The sequence below is a fragment of the Arabidopsis lyrata genome, assembly GCF_000004255.2.
Source record: "Arabidopsis lyrata subsp. lyrata unplaced genomic scaffold ARALYscaffold_5, whole genome shotgun sequence".
Taxonomy (NCBI): Eukaryota; Viridiplantae; Streptophyta; class Magnoliopsida; order Brassicales; family Brassicaceae; genus Arabidopsis; species Arabidopsis lyrata.
In genome coordinates, this window is record NW_003302551.1 from 20,326,090 (window position 1) to 20,343,940 (window position 17,851).

A 17,851-nucleotide genomic window follows, 5' to 3' on the forward strand; every position below is an offset into this window, starting at 1 on the left:
TTCGTGCAAAGCTTCGCAGGTGAGCGCGAGAATGTAAATGTCCGATACTACTTAAATAATATACGAAGTTGGTTTAGCAAAATCCGTTGTAGTCTAGCTGGTCAGGATACTCGGCTCTCACCCGAGAGACCCGGGTTCGAGTCCCGGCAACGGAGATTTTTTGCTTTTTTTTTTTTTTGTTTTTATTCCTATAACAGAATGAACTTAGAAGTCGTAAGAATCTTACGATAAGATACTACTCTCTGCTCATTGCTCAATAAGATCTTGAATGATGAAACGAAAATAGCTACAGAGGCAAACAACAACAAAAGATCACACATGTCCAATGTCATACGGCTCAAACATTTAAACTAAATAAGACTAGAAAATTTGACCTCCCTTGGGCCACACTACTAAGTGAAGTCACTATTCACAAAACCTATAACAAGAAACCTAATAAATGCAAAGCTATTAATATTTGCCAAACATTGTATTCAATGCCGTAGCTACATTTCCCCACCCACCTCCTCAATCACTCTTTTTCCCATCTCTCTCTCTCGACGCCAATCCCACATGGCCCTAACCTCTTTCTTCACCATCAAATGTCAACCGCCGCCGCCGTCTTTCCTCCTCCGCCTCCTGTCCCTATCCCTACCTATATAACTAGCCTCGGCCTTGGCTACTCCATAGCCATAGCTCTAGGTTTCCTCGTTCTTATCTCCACAATCATCCTCTCTTCTTACATCTGCTGCCGCGCCTCACGCCTTCGCTTCTCTGCCTCCGCCGCAACCGCTAACGCTAACGCATCTTTTAGAGACCGTAGCGTAATCGTCCCAAGAATCATATTCGTAGCTGAAGACGACGATCTTGAGTCTGGAAACGTCGTCGTTGGAGGACTTGATCATTCAATCATCAACTCTTACCCTAAATTCCATTTCACTAAAGATATCACCGCCGTCGTCGACGGAGATGGATTTCACGACGGAGAAAGAGGAGATACGACGTGTTCGATCTGTCTATGTGAGTATATGGAAGAAGAGATGTTAAGGATGATGCCTGAGTGTAAACACTACTTCCATGTTTATTGTCTTGACGCTTGGCTTAAGCTCAATGGTTCTTGTCCCGTTTGCCGGAATTCTCCACTTCCGACGCCGCAATCTACGCCGCAGTCAACTCCTTTGTCGGAAGTTGTGCCGTTGTCTCAATACGCCGCCGATCGGAGGAGATCCAGAAGATAAAACATTTCTTTTTTTTTGCTCCGTGGCATTTATTATAATATCTTTTTTTCTTGGTATTTTATTGATTTGCTTTACATATTCTTTGTCATGTATTTAAAAGTTTGTATCAAACAAACATAAAAATTACTGTTTTTTTTTTTTTTTTTTTTCATAAAAAATTACTGTTGCATGCATCTTCTTATATTTTAGTTAGCTAATCGAGATTTGGACTATAAAGTCAAATATGTAAATAATCTAATTAGATTAGATTAATTGTCGAAGATGAATGTCTCTAGAGATGGGAACAAATTAGTTGGAACTTGAGATTTGAACAATAATGTCCCTAAATATTGGTAACGTTGACTTAAACATATGTTTTCTAACTGAGGTAGAGACTTTCCCACTCTCACTCACGAAATGTTGGCCCGGCGTCGTTTTATCCACCGCTTTTTTTTTTGAAAACGAGTGAGCCGTTGATATTAATCTTCAGTGAACCGATGAGTGCCACGTGTACAGAATTTTCTTACGCTTGTCGGTTACTTTATGTAAGTAAAAAAGACGACACAGCGCACCAGGCCCACTAGGCCTTTGGATCCTTTGGTTGCCTCCACGTTCAAGGCACTAAACGCTGACGTCCGTTTATTCCTTTCTTTAAAAAAGACTAACGCCGTTAACGTATCTTTGTGGTTCGGGTCCCGAATCTAAAGGCTCGTTCATAAGTCGCCTAATAAAACCTATTTCACCATTCGTTCTCTCTCTCTCTCTACCTTAATAACTTTCTCATCACGTTGGATCGAAATCGGGTAAAAGTAAACGACAATGGCGGAAGAATTGGAGAAATCTATGCCGAAGGAAGAATCTCTGATGGATAAGATCGCTGAGAAGATCCACGATCACGATTCTTCGTCGTCGTCTGATTCCGAGCACGAGAAACCAGAGTCTCCATCAGCTTTGAAGGCCAAAATATATCGGTTGTTTGGTAGAGAAAAGCCTGTTCACAAGGTTCTCGGTGGTGGATTACGTACGTTTTCTTCTAATCTCTGTCTATTTCTTTCCTCTGTTAATCGTTCGTCGATGCTTGATCTGCTATATGAGGATTGATTATGTTTGTTGATATAACTGTTTTGCTATGATTTATCTTATAGTTTGCAAATTTTCCTTTTCACAATTTGTTACCTTTTTTATTGGTTTTAAATTCTGTTTGCAGCCGCTGATGTGTTCTTGTGGAGGGATAAAAAACTCTCAGCTTCTGTTCTTGGTGTAGCAACTGCGATATGGGTTCTGTTTGAACTGGTTGAGTATCATTTCTTGAGTCTTGTGTGTCACATTTTGATATTTGCTCTCGGAGCCCTGTTTTTATTGTCCAATGCTCATGCCTTTATGAACAAGTAAGCTTTTTGTTGCCATGTTTCAAGTTACAACCTATATGTATCTCTTTCTTTGCTTTGCTTAAAGGTTCCAAAATTCTTTTATTTTCAGGACTCCACCTAAAATACCTGAAATCCATATTAAAGAGGAACATTTTCTTATGATTGTTTCTGCACTTAGAAACGAGCTGAACCAAGCCTTTGTTATTCTAAGGAGCATTGCCTTAGGAAGGGACTTGAAAAAATTTCTGATGGTATGTTTGTGTTCGAATTCGTTTTGTAGATATTTTTCAGTTAACAGAAGAAAATGCTATTGTTGTATGCCTAAGTTAAGAACTTGTTCAATCTACACATGAATCCTGCTCTGTCATGGGTTTTGTGACAAGAACTAGTGTATATATTTGGTATGTCAGGTGGTTGTTGGGCTGTGGATAATCTCTGTCGTGGGAAACTGGTTCAACTTCTTGACTCTGCTATACATCTGTAAGTGTTTGTACCGATAGAAAATGTTTTTTGGTGTGTAAAGTTTTTGTCTTTTCGATTGTTTGAATCTGAAATTATCTCCATCTGTGTGGAAAAAAAAAGGTTTTGTGGTGTTGCATACAGTACCAATGTTGTATGAGAAACATGAGGACAAGGTAGATCCAGTTGCAGAGAAGACGTTGAAGGAGCTGAAGAAACATTACATGGTGTTCGATGAGAAGGTTCTTTCTAAGCTTCCTATTGCTTCCCTTAAGGCAAAGTTGGGTTAGAGACTTTAGAGTGAAGCAACCTCCCTCTCTCTCTCCTTATTCTCTTTCCTCTTGACGTTTTGCTTTGTGTCTTGGGGCATTTTTATTTTTTACTTCAGAAAATATGTTATTCTGTGCTTTCCCTTCTCTAATTTTGACTTGCACCTTTTTTTCGTGGGAAATGATTTCAAATGATTTATGTGAATGCCGATTTAGTAACTAGTATGGTATTTCTTTTAGTCGTTAGCTCATGCCTCATGGAATGGTAAGCCTTTCATAAAAATGAAATAATTTTGTTACTTCACAAAGAAAATCACAGTACCAGCTGATGTAATTTTTCATTCAAACTTTCCATCAAAAGTCAGCAGCGTACATCAACAAAAGAAAATTAACGAACAAACAAAGGTGTGAGATCATAATTACAACAAAAGAGACGATAGAGATTCGAATTCCTATTTTAAATGTAAGTATGTATAATGTATCTATGTACCATCTTTTAAGGAAGTTATCTCGAGAGTCGTTGATTATTCTCAGATGATCTGAGAGGCACAGTAGAGAACTCTGAATCATACAAAGCCGCATCTTGTCTTGTCCTCTCCGAATCTTGCTTGGCTTTATTCGCTGCTGCTTCTTCTGCTTCTCTTCTCTCTCGCTCTTCCGCGTCTTTGAGTAAGAAATCAACCCATAGATCCGCAAAAGACTGTAATACAAATTCCAAAAAAAAAAAAAAAATACTCAACAATATCTCTCTTAGTGAAACTTGGCTCTGTGTATTGATTCTATGCCGGTGTTTCTAAGCCACTGGATCAGTACTTCATTATGTTATGGAGAATTTTTACCTGGTTATCAGAAGCCGCATTAGCATGTGACTCTGCAGATTTCCCACCCAAAATTCCGCCGACAAAGCGACCCGGAAAGCCCAATACGCCTCTAACAACACCTTTACCACCTTGTGCCGCTCCAATCCGCTCTTTATCTTCCTCTGAGAATCCTAGCATCCGAACCATGAGGTCCAAAACCTAGGCGAAAGCAATGAAACAACTGAGTAAAATCAGAGACATTTCTCATATGTGAAAACGGGATTTCAGAATAATATCAATGTTTATTACCTCTTTGTTATGATTCTTCTGGAAGTATGTAACCAGCAATTTGATAACAATTCGCCTGCGAAGACACATGTTGGTTCATCATTGCATCAGACACCTAATTCAGACAGGATAATCGAATTCGAAACCATATATACGAAGTGATAAATGGTGTACCTATCAACAAGATAATCCGACTCCATTGACATTCTATTAAGCCTTGTCATGCTCTGCTCAAGAACACGTCGTACTTTTGCATTGTCTTCTTCAACCTTGCTTACTCTGTTTTTCCATTCCGCTGCCACTTTTTCCGCATGCAACAATTTGGATGTGACATCTTCCTTTTCTTTATTTGATGACTCTAACCGCTCATCAGAATCCTTCAGCAACCGTAACATAGCATCAGACAGATATCGTTATGGCAGGTTGTACTTAATAAAGGGAAAGATAGTTATATTCCTACTTTCAAACGAGCAGAAAGCTTCATCAACTCGTCTTTAGCCATCATGAGCTCTCGTTCAAAATGCTCCTACAAAATGAATACGAATACATTGATAAATTGAGTGTAAGAATAAAAAAGGAAAGATTTTGAATTTCCTAATTCCAACCTTAGCTTCGATTTCAGCGTAATACTGGCCTAGAGCAGTTTGAAGATTTAAAATTTCAACATTCTTGGACTCGATTGTTCTCAAACAATTTGTAAGTTTTTGATTTAGGTCTTCAACTGTCTCCTTTAACTTTCGGATTTGGTTGTCATTGCTCAATCTGTTATCCTCCTGATTCGCGATGGCCTGCTTAAGACTTTTCTCGAACTGTGATATCTGAGACCTTTGATATTCATTAGTCTGGCGGAGTTCTTCAATCAGTCGGCTATCTTCATCCATTTTCTCAGACTCCTCTGTTTCCTGTGAAATTATGGCAAAGAACACACTTTTCAATTATCTTCACAGAAAATTATCAAGAAAACATTGTTTAGACTGAATTCATAACAATCTTAGAAGCTAGAAAACGAAATAATTTGCAAATTAATGATCCAAAAGCTAATACTGCAACATATGGAACCATGTCCCACAATAATAGATTAAGTAAAAAATTAGCTTTTACGATAGCTACTAACCTTTTCTAGCAAGTGCTGTTTGAGCCGTTTTAATTCTTGCCGTGCCTTATCTCTTTCTCGTCGTGTTTCCTTCAAATCCATTTCCAACCTCTGCAGGGATTGCTCCATTTCTTCTTTTCCAGGAAAGCTTTCAGGCTTCTCCTAGTTAAATATGGAAAAGGCATATGGAAGGAAAAAAATTGCTCCACATTAAAAGAAAAGCAATGCAAAATGCGTTTAAAATAAAGTCCCTTCTGGGTTAAGAACCTTGTCCAAAGTACTAGGATGCCTAGTCCGAGTCTCTGTGGCGTCCGGGAAGACTTTGCTACTGGTTGGCTTCCTGCTTTCTTCTAAAGCAGCTTCTAGCTCACTTCGTTTCAACTATGAAGTGATGAAAAAGCAGATCAGATTCGGTTCCAGATTCCAAAAGTCAAAGTAGACATACACATAGTTAGTGAATGGGAAATTTTTGCTTGCAAAACCATTCAGCAGTATGGAACACAATAAACCTTAAGCTCGTTGTTTTCATTCTCCAGAGCTTTGTTAACTTCTTTTAGATGTTCCATGGCATTTCCAATAGCATGGCTTTCCCGACCATTCAACTTCATCTGCAAGTGTTTGATTTCAAGTAATTTTGCATCCAATTCACTACGCATTTTGCTAATTTCCATGAAGGTCTGCAAACAGAAAATAAGAAAATTGTAACTTCAAGAAGGTGATTCCTATCTGAATACATAAAGTGTCTCTTTTCTAACTGCAAGACTTACTTTGTTTTTATCTAACCTCATTGACTCGAGTTCCTCCTTGAAAGATTCACTCCTTTTCCGCTCCTCTGATGAAAGTAAGGTAAGTGAGAATACTAGATAACAGAGATACAAAAGAAGCACCAAGCTACTAGTGATATTATATACCCTGCAGAGATAGCTGCAGATCTCTTAATTTTTCACGCTCTTTGGCAAGCTCCATAGCTTGAACAGCTGCCATTGATTTGGTTCTATCTTCTAGCGTATCTGCAAGGTCCTAAAAGGACATCCAGATTATCGCTTATAATATGGTAGTTACCAAACGAGAACATTGCAGAACAATAAAAGGCACTACACTAACACTAGTGCTGAAAACGGTTACTTATGTATTACAAGATGTACCTAAAGAAATTCAGAAACTCAGAAGTATGTATCCGCCAAACCAACCAATTTCAAGACCACAAAGCTATTATTTTAAGTTAATGTAAATAAACATGTAGTGTTACCTTTTCCTTTATATACGAATCGGTATCCTTCCCTTTTCCATTTGACATATGATTTGGACTTTTTAAATATGACACAGATTTGTGTAGCCTATTATTGGGTGACTGATCATTGTTTCCCTGGAGAAGATGACAGATTAATTCAATAGTTTAAGACCTTCATGCAAGAACGCATCTCTAAGCAAAATCAACAAATAGACGAATCTGAGATAGCGATGTTGACAAAACTTTCTTAATATCCAGCTTCCTTGAATCTTGATATTATATTTGATCTCATGATAAGCTTTCTATCCTAGTAAACCCCACTAATAAACTAAGCATATAACCAATCCTAGCAATAATGCGTTCCATGCCAAACATGCTTCACACATTACAGTAGTTGCATCCTCCCTAAAATAATATGTATTGCAGCGCATGAAATCGCATAGAGATGAAACAAAAATAAGAAGTGGCTACCTTGATAGCATAGTTGTTTGATCCCCTGGAAATGTCAGTTCTAGCCTCTTTAAGAGCGGCACTAGTTGAGGTCAGATATTGTTTCAATGAACCATTGTCCTGGTTCAATCTTGAAATCTGATCCTGTAAATAATCCCGTATTGTTTTCTGATGTAAGAAGAGATTGGCTTTGAAGATTGTGTCACAAATTTACCTCTTTCTCTCTTAAGAGAGCTGCATAATTCACTGATAAGGCTTTGATATCTGCTTCAGATTCCTGAAGCTTCTTAATCTCTGCCTTATACCGCTCAATCTAAAATTTATACAAAAATTGAATTATACAACAATCAAAACTTATCTCTACACCAACTACATTTCGCATATCACAGATTTTGAGCAGGAAATTCGGATGCTTAATCTATAAAATCGAGCAGGAAATTTCTCCAATTCTGAGCAAATACCTCATGATGAGCAGGCGATTCGATTCCATTGGAGATCGCGGACCTGGAGGACCTAAAACCACTGGACTTCCTCCGATCAGATTCCGATACGCCATTGGCGTAACCGTAGCTTTGGAGATCGTCTTCCTCGTCATCGTCTTCATGCACATCGAGCGCGATCTTGTGCAAGTTCTCCTTAAAATTCTCAATTGAACTCCACATAGCTCTCTATCTCTGTCTCAACACCTACTGTTGCCTCAAAACCCCACAGAAACACAGATTCCTTCTCTATCTATCAAAGAGACATGAATCTTCGTCGGAAAGACTTTAAAAGAAAATCGAATTTGAAAAGAAAAAAAAAATGTTTTGATCGGAATGAGTGATTTGTTTCCCGGTCAGAGAGAAACGTAGAAGAGAGGGATTTGGAATTGAAATAAAAAAATTGTTCATTAATTATCTCAATCGTTACGTTTTGAAACAAAATCACTCCTAGCAGTTATTATTAATGGGCTTTTAAAAACCATAAATATGAGATGTCCAAATCTTTTAAATACACAAGGCCTAGAAACCGCCTTTCAGAGTTGTCAGGACATGAGCTCTTCGTTGGTCGGCGGCAGTCTTGTGAAGTAGTTGTTGATTTTACTGGGCAAGTCGAGCTCTTCGTTGGTCGGTGGTAATCTTTTGAAGAAGTTGTTGATTTTACTGGGCAAGTCGCTGCGAAGAAACTGGGAAATAGGCCAACTGAGGAGCAAAACGTAAAACCAAATCTGTAACGGAACCAAGCAAACGACAAGACAGACGACCACCGCACAAAACGAAGCGACTGGATCGTCACGCGATGTCAAGATCACCTTAAACCTTTCAACTTGTGACTCAGCATAATCCATTAGGTTCAACAATTTCTCCGACATCTCCATCAACCTCTCCTGCCTCATCCTCAAAACATCATCTTCGGTAGTCATTTTTTATAAGAGAAACGTGAAAGAGAGAAAAGATATAATGAATTATCAAATTTGAATGTGATATATATATATATATATATATATATCAAGTTTTAAGGCTTTACAGGTTCATATATTAGATGGGACAGAAACAACGGAATAAACAAAAAATGGAAAAGAATTACATTATTTACATTTTAGAAACCGGAGAAATTAACATTAACATATTAGAAAATGGAAAACTCACATATATAACAGGACGATACAAAAACTGAAAGGAAATAATAGCTATACAATCTGAGAGCTCAATTGTAATAGACCGTCCCTTTTAAGCCCGTACATGTTTTACTAAATCAACGGTTATGAACTATTAGGAGATAATTTCCATATATCGTATATTCTAAGTTTAGTGTAACCTCTCTCTTAGGTTGTAATTGTATGTCAGTATATGTATGTATATCTTAGCCTCAAAGGTTAGACTAACTCAAAGATGTGCTTTGCAAAGATGACTTTGAGATCTTTTGATACACTGCAATCAATGAAAATATCAAAATTTAAATTACAATCGAACATGCAGACACTATTAATCGGCGAGACTAAGGAGGTTCTGCTACTTGTTAATTGTTGTTCTTCGACTAACTGCAAGCAAAAGAGAGAGAAGCCTTCTAAGTTCTAACTTTGATGTATACATATAGAGGTCTAATTAGGGCCCTTTTGGAGTGGGTTTCAGATTAAGGCTCTTTTTCCAACCAGTCACGTAGGCCTATAGGTCTAATTTCATTTCACCGAACATCAAAATTTCAAAGTAGCTCTTCTACAAAATTGGCATTCGAAACTATGATCTTCTAGAAAAAAAAAAAAAAAAAAACTTATTTAAGAGTTGTACCAATTTTCATGTGCACCAATTTTCATTTTTAACGCGGGTAGGCTTCGAAACGTATAAATTTTATAATTTTTAGTAAAAACAAAAGTGACATTAGAAATATCTCCTATACATATTAAAGTAATAACCATCTTCCCACTGCTTTCCCAAGTCCTCTTTATATTCCTTAACTAAAAAAAAAAGTCTCCTTTAAGTTTCCTAGTTGAGGAATTTCCCTCCCATTTGCTATTTAATTTGTAGTTTATTTATAATATATACTAATGTGTGTTTATCTGACTTTATAAAGTTTTTTGGTCCTTCCCTGAATAAATTTCTCACTTGAAAACAAAGCAATAATTGTTTTTGTTGAAGTTAAATACAATATATTATAGTAGATCTTAATGAGGAAAAAAATATCTTGGAAGAGTTAACCAAAAACCAGAAAAAGATACGGAGGAGAACACAGCTGTGTATCTTTGAGACCAAGTCTTGAGAAGCAGTTGGACAACAGGGACGGTGCTAGTTGCATTCAGAAATCTTTTTCTACATAAACGGAATATGCCAAAAGTCATCAATATGTATCGTGGCTGAAACCATATGGTTCAATTTTAAATTTTGCATCGATAGATTTAAATTTAAATTATGCTTTTATGTCACCATATATATGCTACAACCAACAAAAAAATATTGACCACAATTTTAGGATACTTTTCTTTTCAGTTTTGGCCTTTGGTGATACTCTGTTTTTTTTTTTTTTTGTTAATGTTGACATTACTACCTTTTGGAGCGTAGGAAAAAAAATTGACGGGCACCAACCAATGACAGCGTAGAGAAAAATATCTAACGTAACACGTGGTCTGTCTTGCATTTTGATGATTACTACTACGAGGGACACCACTAAGTTTCCTCCTTTACAATTACCATAACTAACCATTTCTTAATTTCCCAATAATGGTCCCTCTTACCACTTCTGATACCACCAAAATCAACATCAAACCGAGTATTTAATTCTTAAAAAAAGCCCCACACGTGGGAACGACTGACGTCGGCACGCTTTAGCCACGTAATTTCGGTCTCCAAAAATTCAATATTAATTAGAAAAAAAAACAGTAAATATAAAACAAACCTATAATACTATAAAGGAGGATAAGGAAGGAGTCGAAGAGATAAGCGGCGAGAGAGAGATTCGATTCAAAATCCGATTCCAGATCCATTCCTGGGCAAACAAAGGTTGGTGTTTCTCTAATAATCTCAAGCTCTTTCAAATTTTGAAAAAGCAAATCGTGAGAGAGGTTCATCTTCTCTCTCTGTTCATCGGATCTCTGAGCTTTTGGTTCGTTATCAATGGCGGAAGAGACGGAGAAAAAGTACATTACGAACGAAGAACTTAGAAAACACAACAAATCTGGAGATCTATGGATCGCGATTCAAGGCAAGGTCTACAACGTCTCCGATTGGATTAAAACTCATCCCGGTGGCGACACCGTGATTCTCAATCTCGTTGGTCAAGACGTCACCGATGCTTTCATCGCATTTCATCCCGGAACCGCTTGGCACCATCTCGACAATCTCTTCACCGGTTACCACATCAGAGATTTCCAAGTCTCTGAAGTCTCACGCGATTACCGTCGTATGGCTGCAGAGTTTCGTAAACTCGGTCTCTTCGAAAACAAAGGTCACGTTACTCTCTACACTTTAGCCTTCGTCGCCGCCATGTTCGTCGGCGTTCTCTACGGTGTTTTGGCTTGTACTTCCGTCTTCGCTCACCAAATCGCCGCCGCGCTTCTCGGACTGCTCTGGATCCAGAGCGCTTACATAGGTCACGATTCAGGTCATTACGTAGTCATGTCGAACAAATCTTATAACAGATTCGCTCAGCTTCTCTCCGGGAACTGTCTCACCGGAATCTCAATCGCTTGGTGGAAATGGACTCACAATGCTCATCACTTAGCTTGTAACAGCCTCGATTACGATCCAGATCTACAACACATCCCTGTCTTCGCCGTCTCCACCAAATTCTTCAACTCATTGACCTCACGATTCTACGATCGGAAACTCACGTTTGATCCAGTCGCGAGATTCTTGATCAGCTATCAACACTTTACTTATTATCCAGTTATGTGCTTTGGGAGAATCAATCTCTTCATTCAAACGTTTATCTTGCTCTTCTCCAAACGTAAAGTCCCAGATCGTGCTTTAAACTTCGCCGGAATCTTAGTCTTCTGGACTTGGTTCCCTCTCTTAGTCTCATGTCTACCAAACTGGCCTGAAAGATTCTTCTTCGTCTTCACAAGCTTCACCGTCACGGCGCTTCAACACATTCAATTCACGCTTAACCATTTCGCTGCTGATGTCTACGTTGGTCCACCCACCGGTAGCGACTGGTTCGAGAAGCAAGCGGCGGGAACAATCGATATCTCTTGTAGATCATACATGGATTGGTTCTTTGGTGGATTACAGTTTCAGCTTGAACATCATTTGTTCCCTCGGTTACCTCGTTGCCATCTCCGGAAAGTTTCTCCGGTGGTTCAAGAGCTTTGCAAGAAGCATAATCTTCCTTATAGGAGTATGTCGTGGTTTGAAGCAAATGTGTTGACTATTAACACTTTGAAGACAGCAGCTTATCAAGCTAGAGATGCGGCTAATCCGGTGGTTAAGAACTTGGTTTGGGAAGCTTTGAATACTCATGGCTAGTGATTTTTATCAAAACAAAAAGCTTTTGTTTGCTTAAATTTGTTGTATTGTTTTTATGCGTTATTGAATCTTTGAATTTCGTTTTGTTACAACATGGAAGAGCTGTTATAGATTGAATCGAATCGAGATTTGATTTTTTTATTAGAAGTAATGATTTATTAATAATATTATTTTGAATTTAATTGTTTTTTGTAAGTTTTTCTTTTCACATGGCTCTTTTTGTTGCCTGTGACTTTGTGGTTTTGCGGCTTTTGGCCTTTTCGATGTTTTGTCGTGTTACATCAAATTACGTGTGTGGATGCTAGTATTTGATATCCTCTATAATATATAAGGTTTTAAGTTTTAACAGATCAACGGTCGTTGTTCGAAACCACGACTCCACCAGACGGTGGGCTTCTTTTTTTACCTCATTCTTATTAATGGGCTAAGATGGGTAAACTCGTATATTGTTCTATTTTATATTCAATTGATGGGTGAGTCATGCAGTACTTTGTCCAGGCCCAAGCCCATGACTACAAGGAAACTCACTAAATGGTCTCAACTCCGAAAGAAAGAAAACTCAAAATTTCGGAAATATATATATTTTTTTTGGTAAAAAAATTTCGGAAATATCATTCATTTCAAACACAACAACACAGTGAATGGTTTGTACTTTAAATGTTTAAGCCGAGAAAGAAGAGATGAATCTTGAATTAGTTACCAATGAGGCAGAGAAGTTACGTGAACGGATAAGTCTTTCGGAACATTAAATCATCTTTCTAATATAATAAGAGACAAGTCTTTCTCTAAAAATAGGAGATGGAGACTGGAGAGAGTGAGAAAACAGTATAAAAAAAATGCAAACGTGATAGAGAAACAGTTAAAAAAAAAAAAAAAAAAGGGGAGCAACAAAAATGTGGAACAGAAGAAGAGAACATCATCATGTCTAAGTGTGACTTTTAAGTTTACTCCACTTTCCACACACACAAAAAACAGCAAAAATTAGTCCACTTCCACAATCATTTCTCTTTTTGATTTACTTCTAACGATTTTTGTTAAAACCCACGATTATGTTACAATACCTAATTCATATGTTGGTAATTTGGTATACATCTGATTAGTTTATTGAAACGTGTTTGATTTAAGTCTTTAGTAATCGTGGTGTGTAGTGAATATGAAGAGACTACCTATATCGACATATGTGCTGAATATGTATGTGTCATGGTCAAAGCTTAAAACTAGTTTTCATTGATCTTGTGATACATTTCTCCTAAATCTTTTCTATTTTTCAGCTGTATTTGTTATTTGATATGAAGTCTGCATAAAGGATTTTAAAATGGTTTGGAATTTAGAAAAGAATTTTGCCAGTTATATACAAAATTGAAAAATGTATGTGTGTGCATGTGTGAGTGTGTTTGCTCCATAGTGTAAAGAATGAGAAGTGAGAAGTGACTTAATGTGCACACATGTACCTTTGGCAGAAAGACCAAAGCCGGTCCATAACCACAAGTGACAAATTAGTATTTGCCACTATGTTCCTCTACATATCCCATCTTTGTTTATTATTTTTCTGTGTCTTTACACGGACCACCAAATGGGCCAAATTGATTAGTGCATATTGATCTTGCTAGATCTTCCCACAATCTCCACATCGTAATCTTGTTCTTTTAAGAAGAAAAAAGTGCTGTTTTCATACTATTAACACCTATATAGATACACTAAACACAATTTGACTACAGCTTCTACTCTCTCGATTAGTTAAAGTTTTGTTATTATAAAAAAAAGGTATTAGTTTGCTGCTTTTACATAAACGATGCAAAAAGGTGCCTAAAAGAAGTTGCAAAAAAAAAAAAAATCTACAACACTTATAGAACAATAATAATGTTTTACAGATTAGGATCTAGCCAAAACTCAAAGTCATAAAACATAATCTCTCAAATCCGCTGTGTGATCCAAAACATACCACTGATATTGTTTAAGTATATTTCAAGTATTTCAGGTATATGCTTAGTTTTCATGGGTTTCTATCTTTTGTTTTAACTGTGATCGTCATTTTTTATCTTTTACGAGTGAAAAATAAAGAGAAACAAATAATAGTTGCTAAATTTTTTATATTTGTCAAATTCGCATGGACGAAAAATAAACTTACTCATCATGTTGTGGGAAGCCATATAATTAAATTATATTTCGCTTGATTTCGTTCTTGATTCGTTTTCTAAAGGACGGTATTAAGATCCAATCGAAACAAATTAAAGTCTTCAAAAAGTTTACATTTTCTAAATTTATCGTTTTTTAAAACGACAACTACTAAGGTTTGAATTTTGTTTCACAAATAAATCAAGTTACACCTTACTCTTTGGCTCTGCGGTAATAATACTTCCATGAAACTAACGTTAAACTTCCAATTACAAACAAATATGCCTATGTAAGAATGAAAACATTTGGAATTTATTCATTTTCACTGGACACGTTTTTCTTTTGCCACTATGGATTTCACATAGTGACGGATACGTGTAGATCCCCGATCCCTATGACAACATAGCACTTCGGAATTTGTTTACCTTTCAACTGCTACAACAACAAAAAAAAAAACACAAATGCCATGTGCATGAAGTTTTTGAATCTTTGATACTTTAATTAGGAAACCAAAGCAATAATTAAGACAGTGCATCACTATACTACGTAGTCTAATTAGGTATATGCTTTGATTTTGGATTTATAATAATCAAAAGTTCAATGGTATATTCTTTTGGATATTTTCATTCGTCTTTTTAATTTCGTTTCTCCTTAACGACATTCTCTAATAGGTGCATGATTCACAGGTTAGCAATATACAGTTTGAAACAAATTTAGTTTCCATTTCCCATGAAAACAGTACAAAGATTAAGATTAGTGGCCGATCGGATTGAGCATGCATGCCCCACATAACTGAACATATAATAGGAAACATGTATGATCAATCTGCCAGTGCCAGAAGAACTATTTCATCTTTGTTAGAGGCTAAAATGCAACGGATCGTTTTAGTGATATTTATTTTATAGAACCAACAATTGAATTTAGATCTTAAAAAACATAGACATTAACAGATCCAATTTTGTGAAAAGGGGCAATAACGAGCAATGTGATCATATAATAGTTTTATGAGCCAGCCACTAATCGCATACATCTAATTACTATGGAATATAAATATCGGAGTAGCTATATAAACCATAAAGGGTAAGGGCATATGATCGAAAGAAGTAAGAAAGTAATGCTTATGGAGCTGAGATCAGTATATAGCTTTACACGTTAAATGTAGTTAGTGCACATGACAAAAATTTGAAATTAATAATTTGTGCATATAAAATTAATAATTTGTGTTAATTTTAATTTTAATTTTGTATTTGTAGAGTGAGTGTATTAGGTAAAGGACAGGCCACTGAGAAACTGCGAGAAGTCTAGGCTAAGGAAAGTAGAGAGACAGACCTTTCAGTGTTTGAAAAGCAAAGTATAATTACTAAAGGTAATAATAATAAATTTTTTTTTTTTTTTTTTGGTATGAATAATAAAATTTTATTTTGATCACTTATTTATTCTACTTTCAAATAAATTATTTAAACAAAAAATGACAAAAAGGTTACCTCATGTGGTATGTCATTTTCAGCTAACCCCCTCTGGTTGCCAGAGTAAATACCATAGTATTAAATAAAACCTTTATTTTAACTACTTTCTAATTAGAAGTTATTTAAAAAAAAGGCATTAATTTTAGAATGACTTTCGGATTTGGGCATTTTCCCAAATGCCTTTCGGATTTAGGCACTCTATCTATGTGAGAAGACGCTTCTACCCTTGGTTTTTGACGTCATTACTCTGTCTTCTTCGTTTGCAACTTTTTCTAGTCACGAAACAATTAACCCCCTCTCTTATCTCTCTAAACCTTTTAGAGAGAGAGATTTTGATCGGTGGTTTTGGCCGTCCGGCTTGCCTTGCCGGCTTATGGATCCGGACGTGGTCCGGTTTTGTCGTCCCATCTCGCCATCCCATCTCGCCATCCCATCTCGCCGTCCGGTGTATCCGGCTTTGCTCACGGCTATTCCGTTGCCGGCGTTTTTGACGTTTTCAATCGCCTCATTTGAGGTCCGTCTTGCCATTATAGGAAGTCAAGATATCAATTTCCGAAGTCTATTTTTTATATCAAGTGATGACAAGAGTTCAGAAGCTTCACCTCGTGGTTGATTGTTTTCCGGCGACTTCTTTCATGCTTCTTCTTCCTGTCCTTCTATTCCCTCTTCTTCTTATCACTCCAGATTGATCATTCGCCGGATCCGAAACTCGCTTGAATACGGTGACATTGAGACCGCCATCGACATCCTTTGCTCCTACGCTCCTTTCGTCCTCGATGATCATCGTATTCTATTTTGCCTCCGATTCAGGTGAATTTCTTCAAGCTTCTATTCAAATTTGCAGTCAATTTGCTTAAGTATTGGACATTTGTAAATTTTCTGGGTTTTGCTAGAATTGGTAGCTAAAAAGGAAATTATGTTGTTCTTATTGATTCTTATTGATTGTGATTAGTTCTTAGGCTTGTGATATGTTACAAGTGCTTCTAGATTGAATTGGAGAAAATTACTTACATATTTTGCTTAGATTTGAGATGTGTGATTTAAGTCTTCTTTATGCTATGTGTACTGTGTTTTCTAATTTTTGTTTGTTTGCCTTTTTTTTGCTTCTAAGTTTATGGCTTATTTTGGAGATTGAAGTTGTAGAGGATGAGGATGATGAGTATTGAGTTTAATACAGAATCCACAGAGTGTTGGGCTTATCAAACATCAAAGAGATGAGGTTTGTTCCTTTAGTTTCTATAGCTAGTGTGAGTTTTTATGTAGCAATCTTTGAGCACTGTTTAAATCGGTTAGGTTGTCGTACTTCTTTGTTTCATAATAAGAATCTTGCATACTAAGATGAAATATCCTTCTGTTTTGTCTATGAAAGTGGATACAATGTTTGATGTATTATGCGAGTGTGCCAAGCTCTCAATCCATAACCAACTGAAGGTTAACATCAAATCCAGCATAACCACTATCATTAACTGCAATTGTTGGTTCCTTAACCATTTGCATTTGTTGTTTCATTGTATTTCTCTAACATTGCATTGTAATTCACAAGTGTTTATTAGTGATCATGCATATCTGCTTCCTTTGTGATAGTGAACACATGACATGCTTTATTCCTTGCAGAATCAGAAGAACTTGTCGTGTCAAGAGATGGAGCACGTCTAGGAGGATAAGAGAATGGATGATAAACTGTACACTAATCTATTTGGGTTCACTAGTCCTTGACTAGGGTTTAGTGTTATCATCTCATAAGCTAGTTTAGACATTGTGTTTGAGTTCCTCATTTACAATATGCTAGGGTATAGTTTTCCTTTTTAAGTACTCTTTATGAATGAACCACTTTACATTAATCGGTTTGGGTTCACTCGTCCTTAACTAGGGTTTAGCATTTTCTCGCTTACACAATTAGCATCTCATAAAGTAGAAAAAAATGGTGCAAATTTGTGAATGATGTATGTGTATAAGAATAATAAACGAGTGTTTGTACATAAATTAGGTCATGTGTTCAGAACTAATGTAAAGAAAATGATGTACTAAATACGAAGATATAATGGCAGGAAAAAAAAAGAAGATCTGAGTCACATGATTATTCATCTTCTGATTCCAAAATTTGTTCAATTTAGAGCTCTATCTCTTCTATGACGTCATCTTACACGCTTGATTTATCAGATTTCAAATTTCCCTTC

The 17,851-nt window shown here is 36.6% G+C and overlaps 5 protein-coding genes, 1 long non-coding RNA gene and 1 other non-coding gene across 9 annotated transcripts; 5 read left to right on the forward strand and 2 right to left on the reverse strand.

Moving 5' to 3' along the window:
* Nucleotides 1-82: 82 nt before the first annotated feature.
* Nucleotides 83-155, forward strand: TRNAE-CUC. The gene has a single exon. It is a non-coding gene; the product is annotated as a tRNA-Glu (tRNA).
* An 88-nt stretch (nucleotides 156-243) lies between these two features.
* On the forward strand, nucleotides 244-1,356 carry LOC9312688 (RING-H2 finger protein ATL68). The gene has a single exon (XM_002876574.2). The coding sequence runs from the start codon at nucleotides 582-584 to the stop codon at nucleotides 1,215-1,217; it is 636 nt and encodes a 211-aa protein (XP_002876620.1). The 5' UTR covers nucleotides 244-581; the 3' UTR covers nucleotides 1,218-1,356.
* Nucleotides 1,357-1,827: 471 nt separating this feature from the next.
* Nucleotides 1,828-3,519, forward strand: LOC9312689 (reticulon-like protein B6). Its single transcript, XM_021026874.1, has 5 exons — nucleotides 1,828-2,217; nucleotides 2,404-2,584; nucleotides 2,676-2,817; nucleotides 2,977-3,046; nucleotides 3,149-3,519. The coding sequence occupies exons 1-5, from the start codon at nucleotides 2,016-2,018 to the stop codon at nucleotides 3,313-3,315; spliced, it is 762 nt and encodes a 253-aa protein (XP_020882533.1). The 5' UTR covers nucleotides 1,828-2,015; the 3' UTR covers nucleotides 3,316-3,519.
* An 88-nt stretch (nucleotides 3,520-3,607) lies between these two features.
* On the reverse strand, nucleotides 3,608-8,029 carry LOC9312690 (golgin candidate 3). Of its 3 annotated transcripts, none has more exons than XM_002878343.2 (15): nucleotides 7,618-8,029; nucleotides 7,371-7,469; nucleotides 7,178-7,300; nucleotides 6,725-6,841; nucleotides 6,387-6,495; nucleotides 6,243-6,307; nucleotides 5,985-6,152; nucleotides 5,743-5,856; nucleotides 5,497-5,637; nucleotides 4,988-5,284; nucleotides 4,843-4,908; nucleotides 4,557-4,759; nucleotides 4,404-4,458; nucleotides 4,134-4,313; nucleotides 3,608-3,994 (listed from the first exon to the last, which is right to left on the reverse strand). In XM_002878343.2, exons 1-15 carry the CDS (start codon nucleotides 7,816-7,818, stop codon nucleotides 3,800-3,802), a joined length of 2,133 nt encoding a protein of 710 aa, XP_002878389.1. In that variant the 5' UTR covers nucleotides 7,819-8,029; the 3' UTR covers nucleotides 3,608-3,799. The 3 variants fall into 3 exon arrangements, with proteins under 3 accessions (XP_002878389.1, XP_020882531.1, XP_020882532.1); XM_021026872.1 differs by having other exon boundaries at nucleotides 7,178-7,294; nucleotides 7,618-8,009; XM_021026873.1 differs by lacking the exon at nucleotides 6,725-6,841 and having other exon boundaries at nucleotides 7,618-8,009.
* A 130-nt stretch (nucleotides 8,030-8,159) lies between these two features.
* Nucleotides 8,160-9,798, reverse strand: LOC9314458 (FT-interacting protein 1). Its single transcript, XM_002878344.2, has one exon. It carries the CDS (start codon nucleotides 8,556-8,558, stop codon nucleotides 8,181-8,183), a length of 378 nt encoding a protein of 125 aa, XP_002878390.1. The 5' UTR covers nucleotides 8,559-9,798; the 3' UTR covers nucleotides 8,160-8,180.
* Nucleotides 9,799-10,522: 724 nt separating this feature from the next.
* LOC9314459 (delta(8)-fatty-acid desaturase 1) lies at nucleotides 10,523-12,240 on the forward strand. The gene has a single exon (XM_002876576.2). It carries the CDS (start codon nucleotides 10,744-10,746, stop codon nucleotides 12,091-12,093), a length of 1,350 nt encoding a protein of 449 aa, XP_002876622.1. The 5' UTR covers nucleotides 10,523-10,743; the 3' UTR covers nucleotides 12,094-12,240.
* A 3,733-nt stretch (nucleotides 12,241-15,973) lies between these two features.
* LOC110228423 lies at nucleotides 15,974-17,746 on the forward strand. Its single transcript, XR_002331973.1, has 3 exons — nucleotides 15,974-16,484; nucleotides 16,786-16,893; nucleotides 17,289-17,746. It is a non-coding gene; the product is annotated as an uncharacterized LOC110228423 (long non-coding RNA).
* The last annotated feature ends 105 nt before the right edge of the window (nucleotides 17,747-17,851 follow it).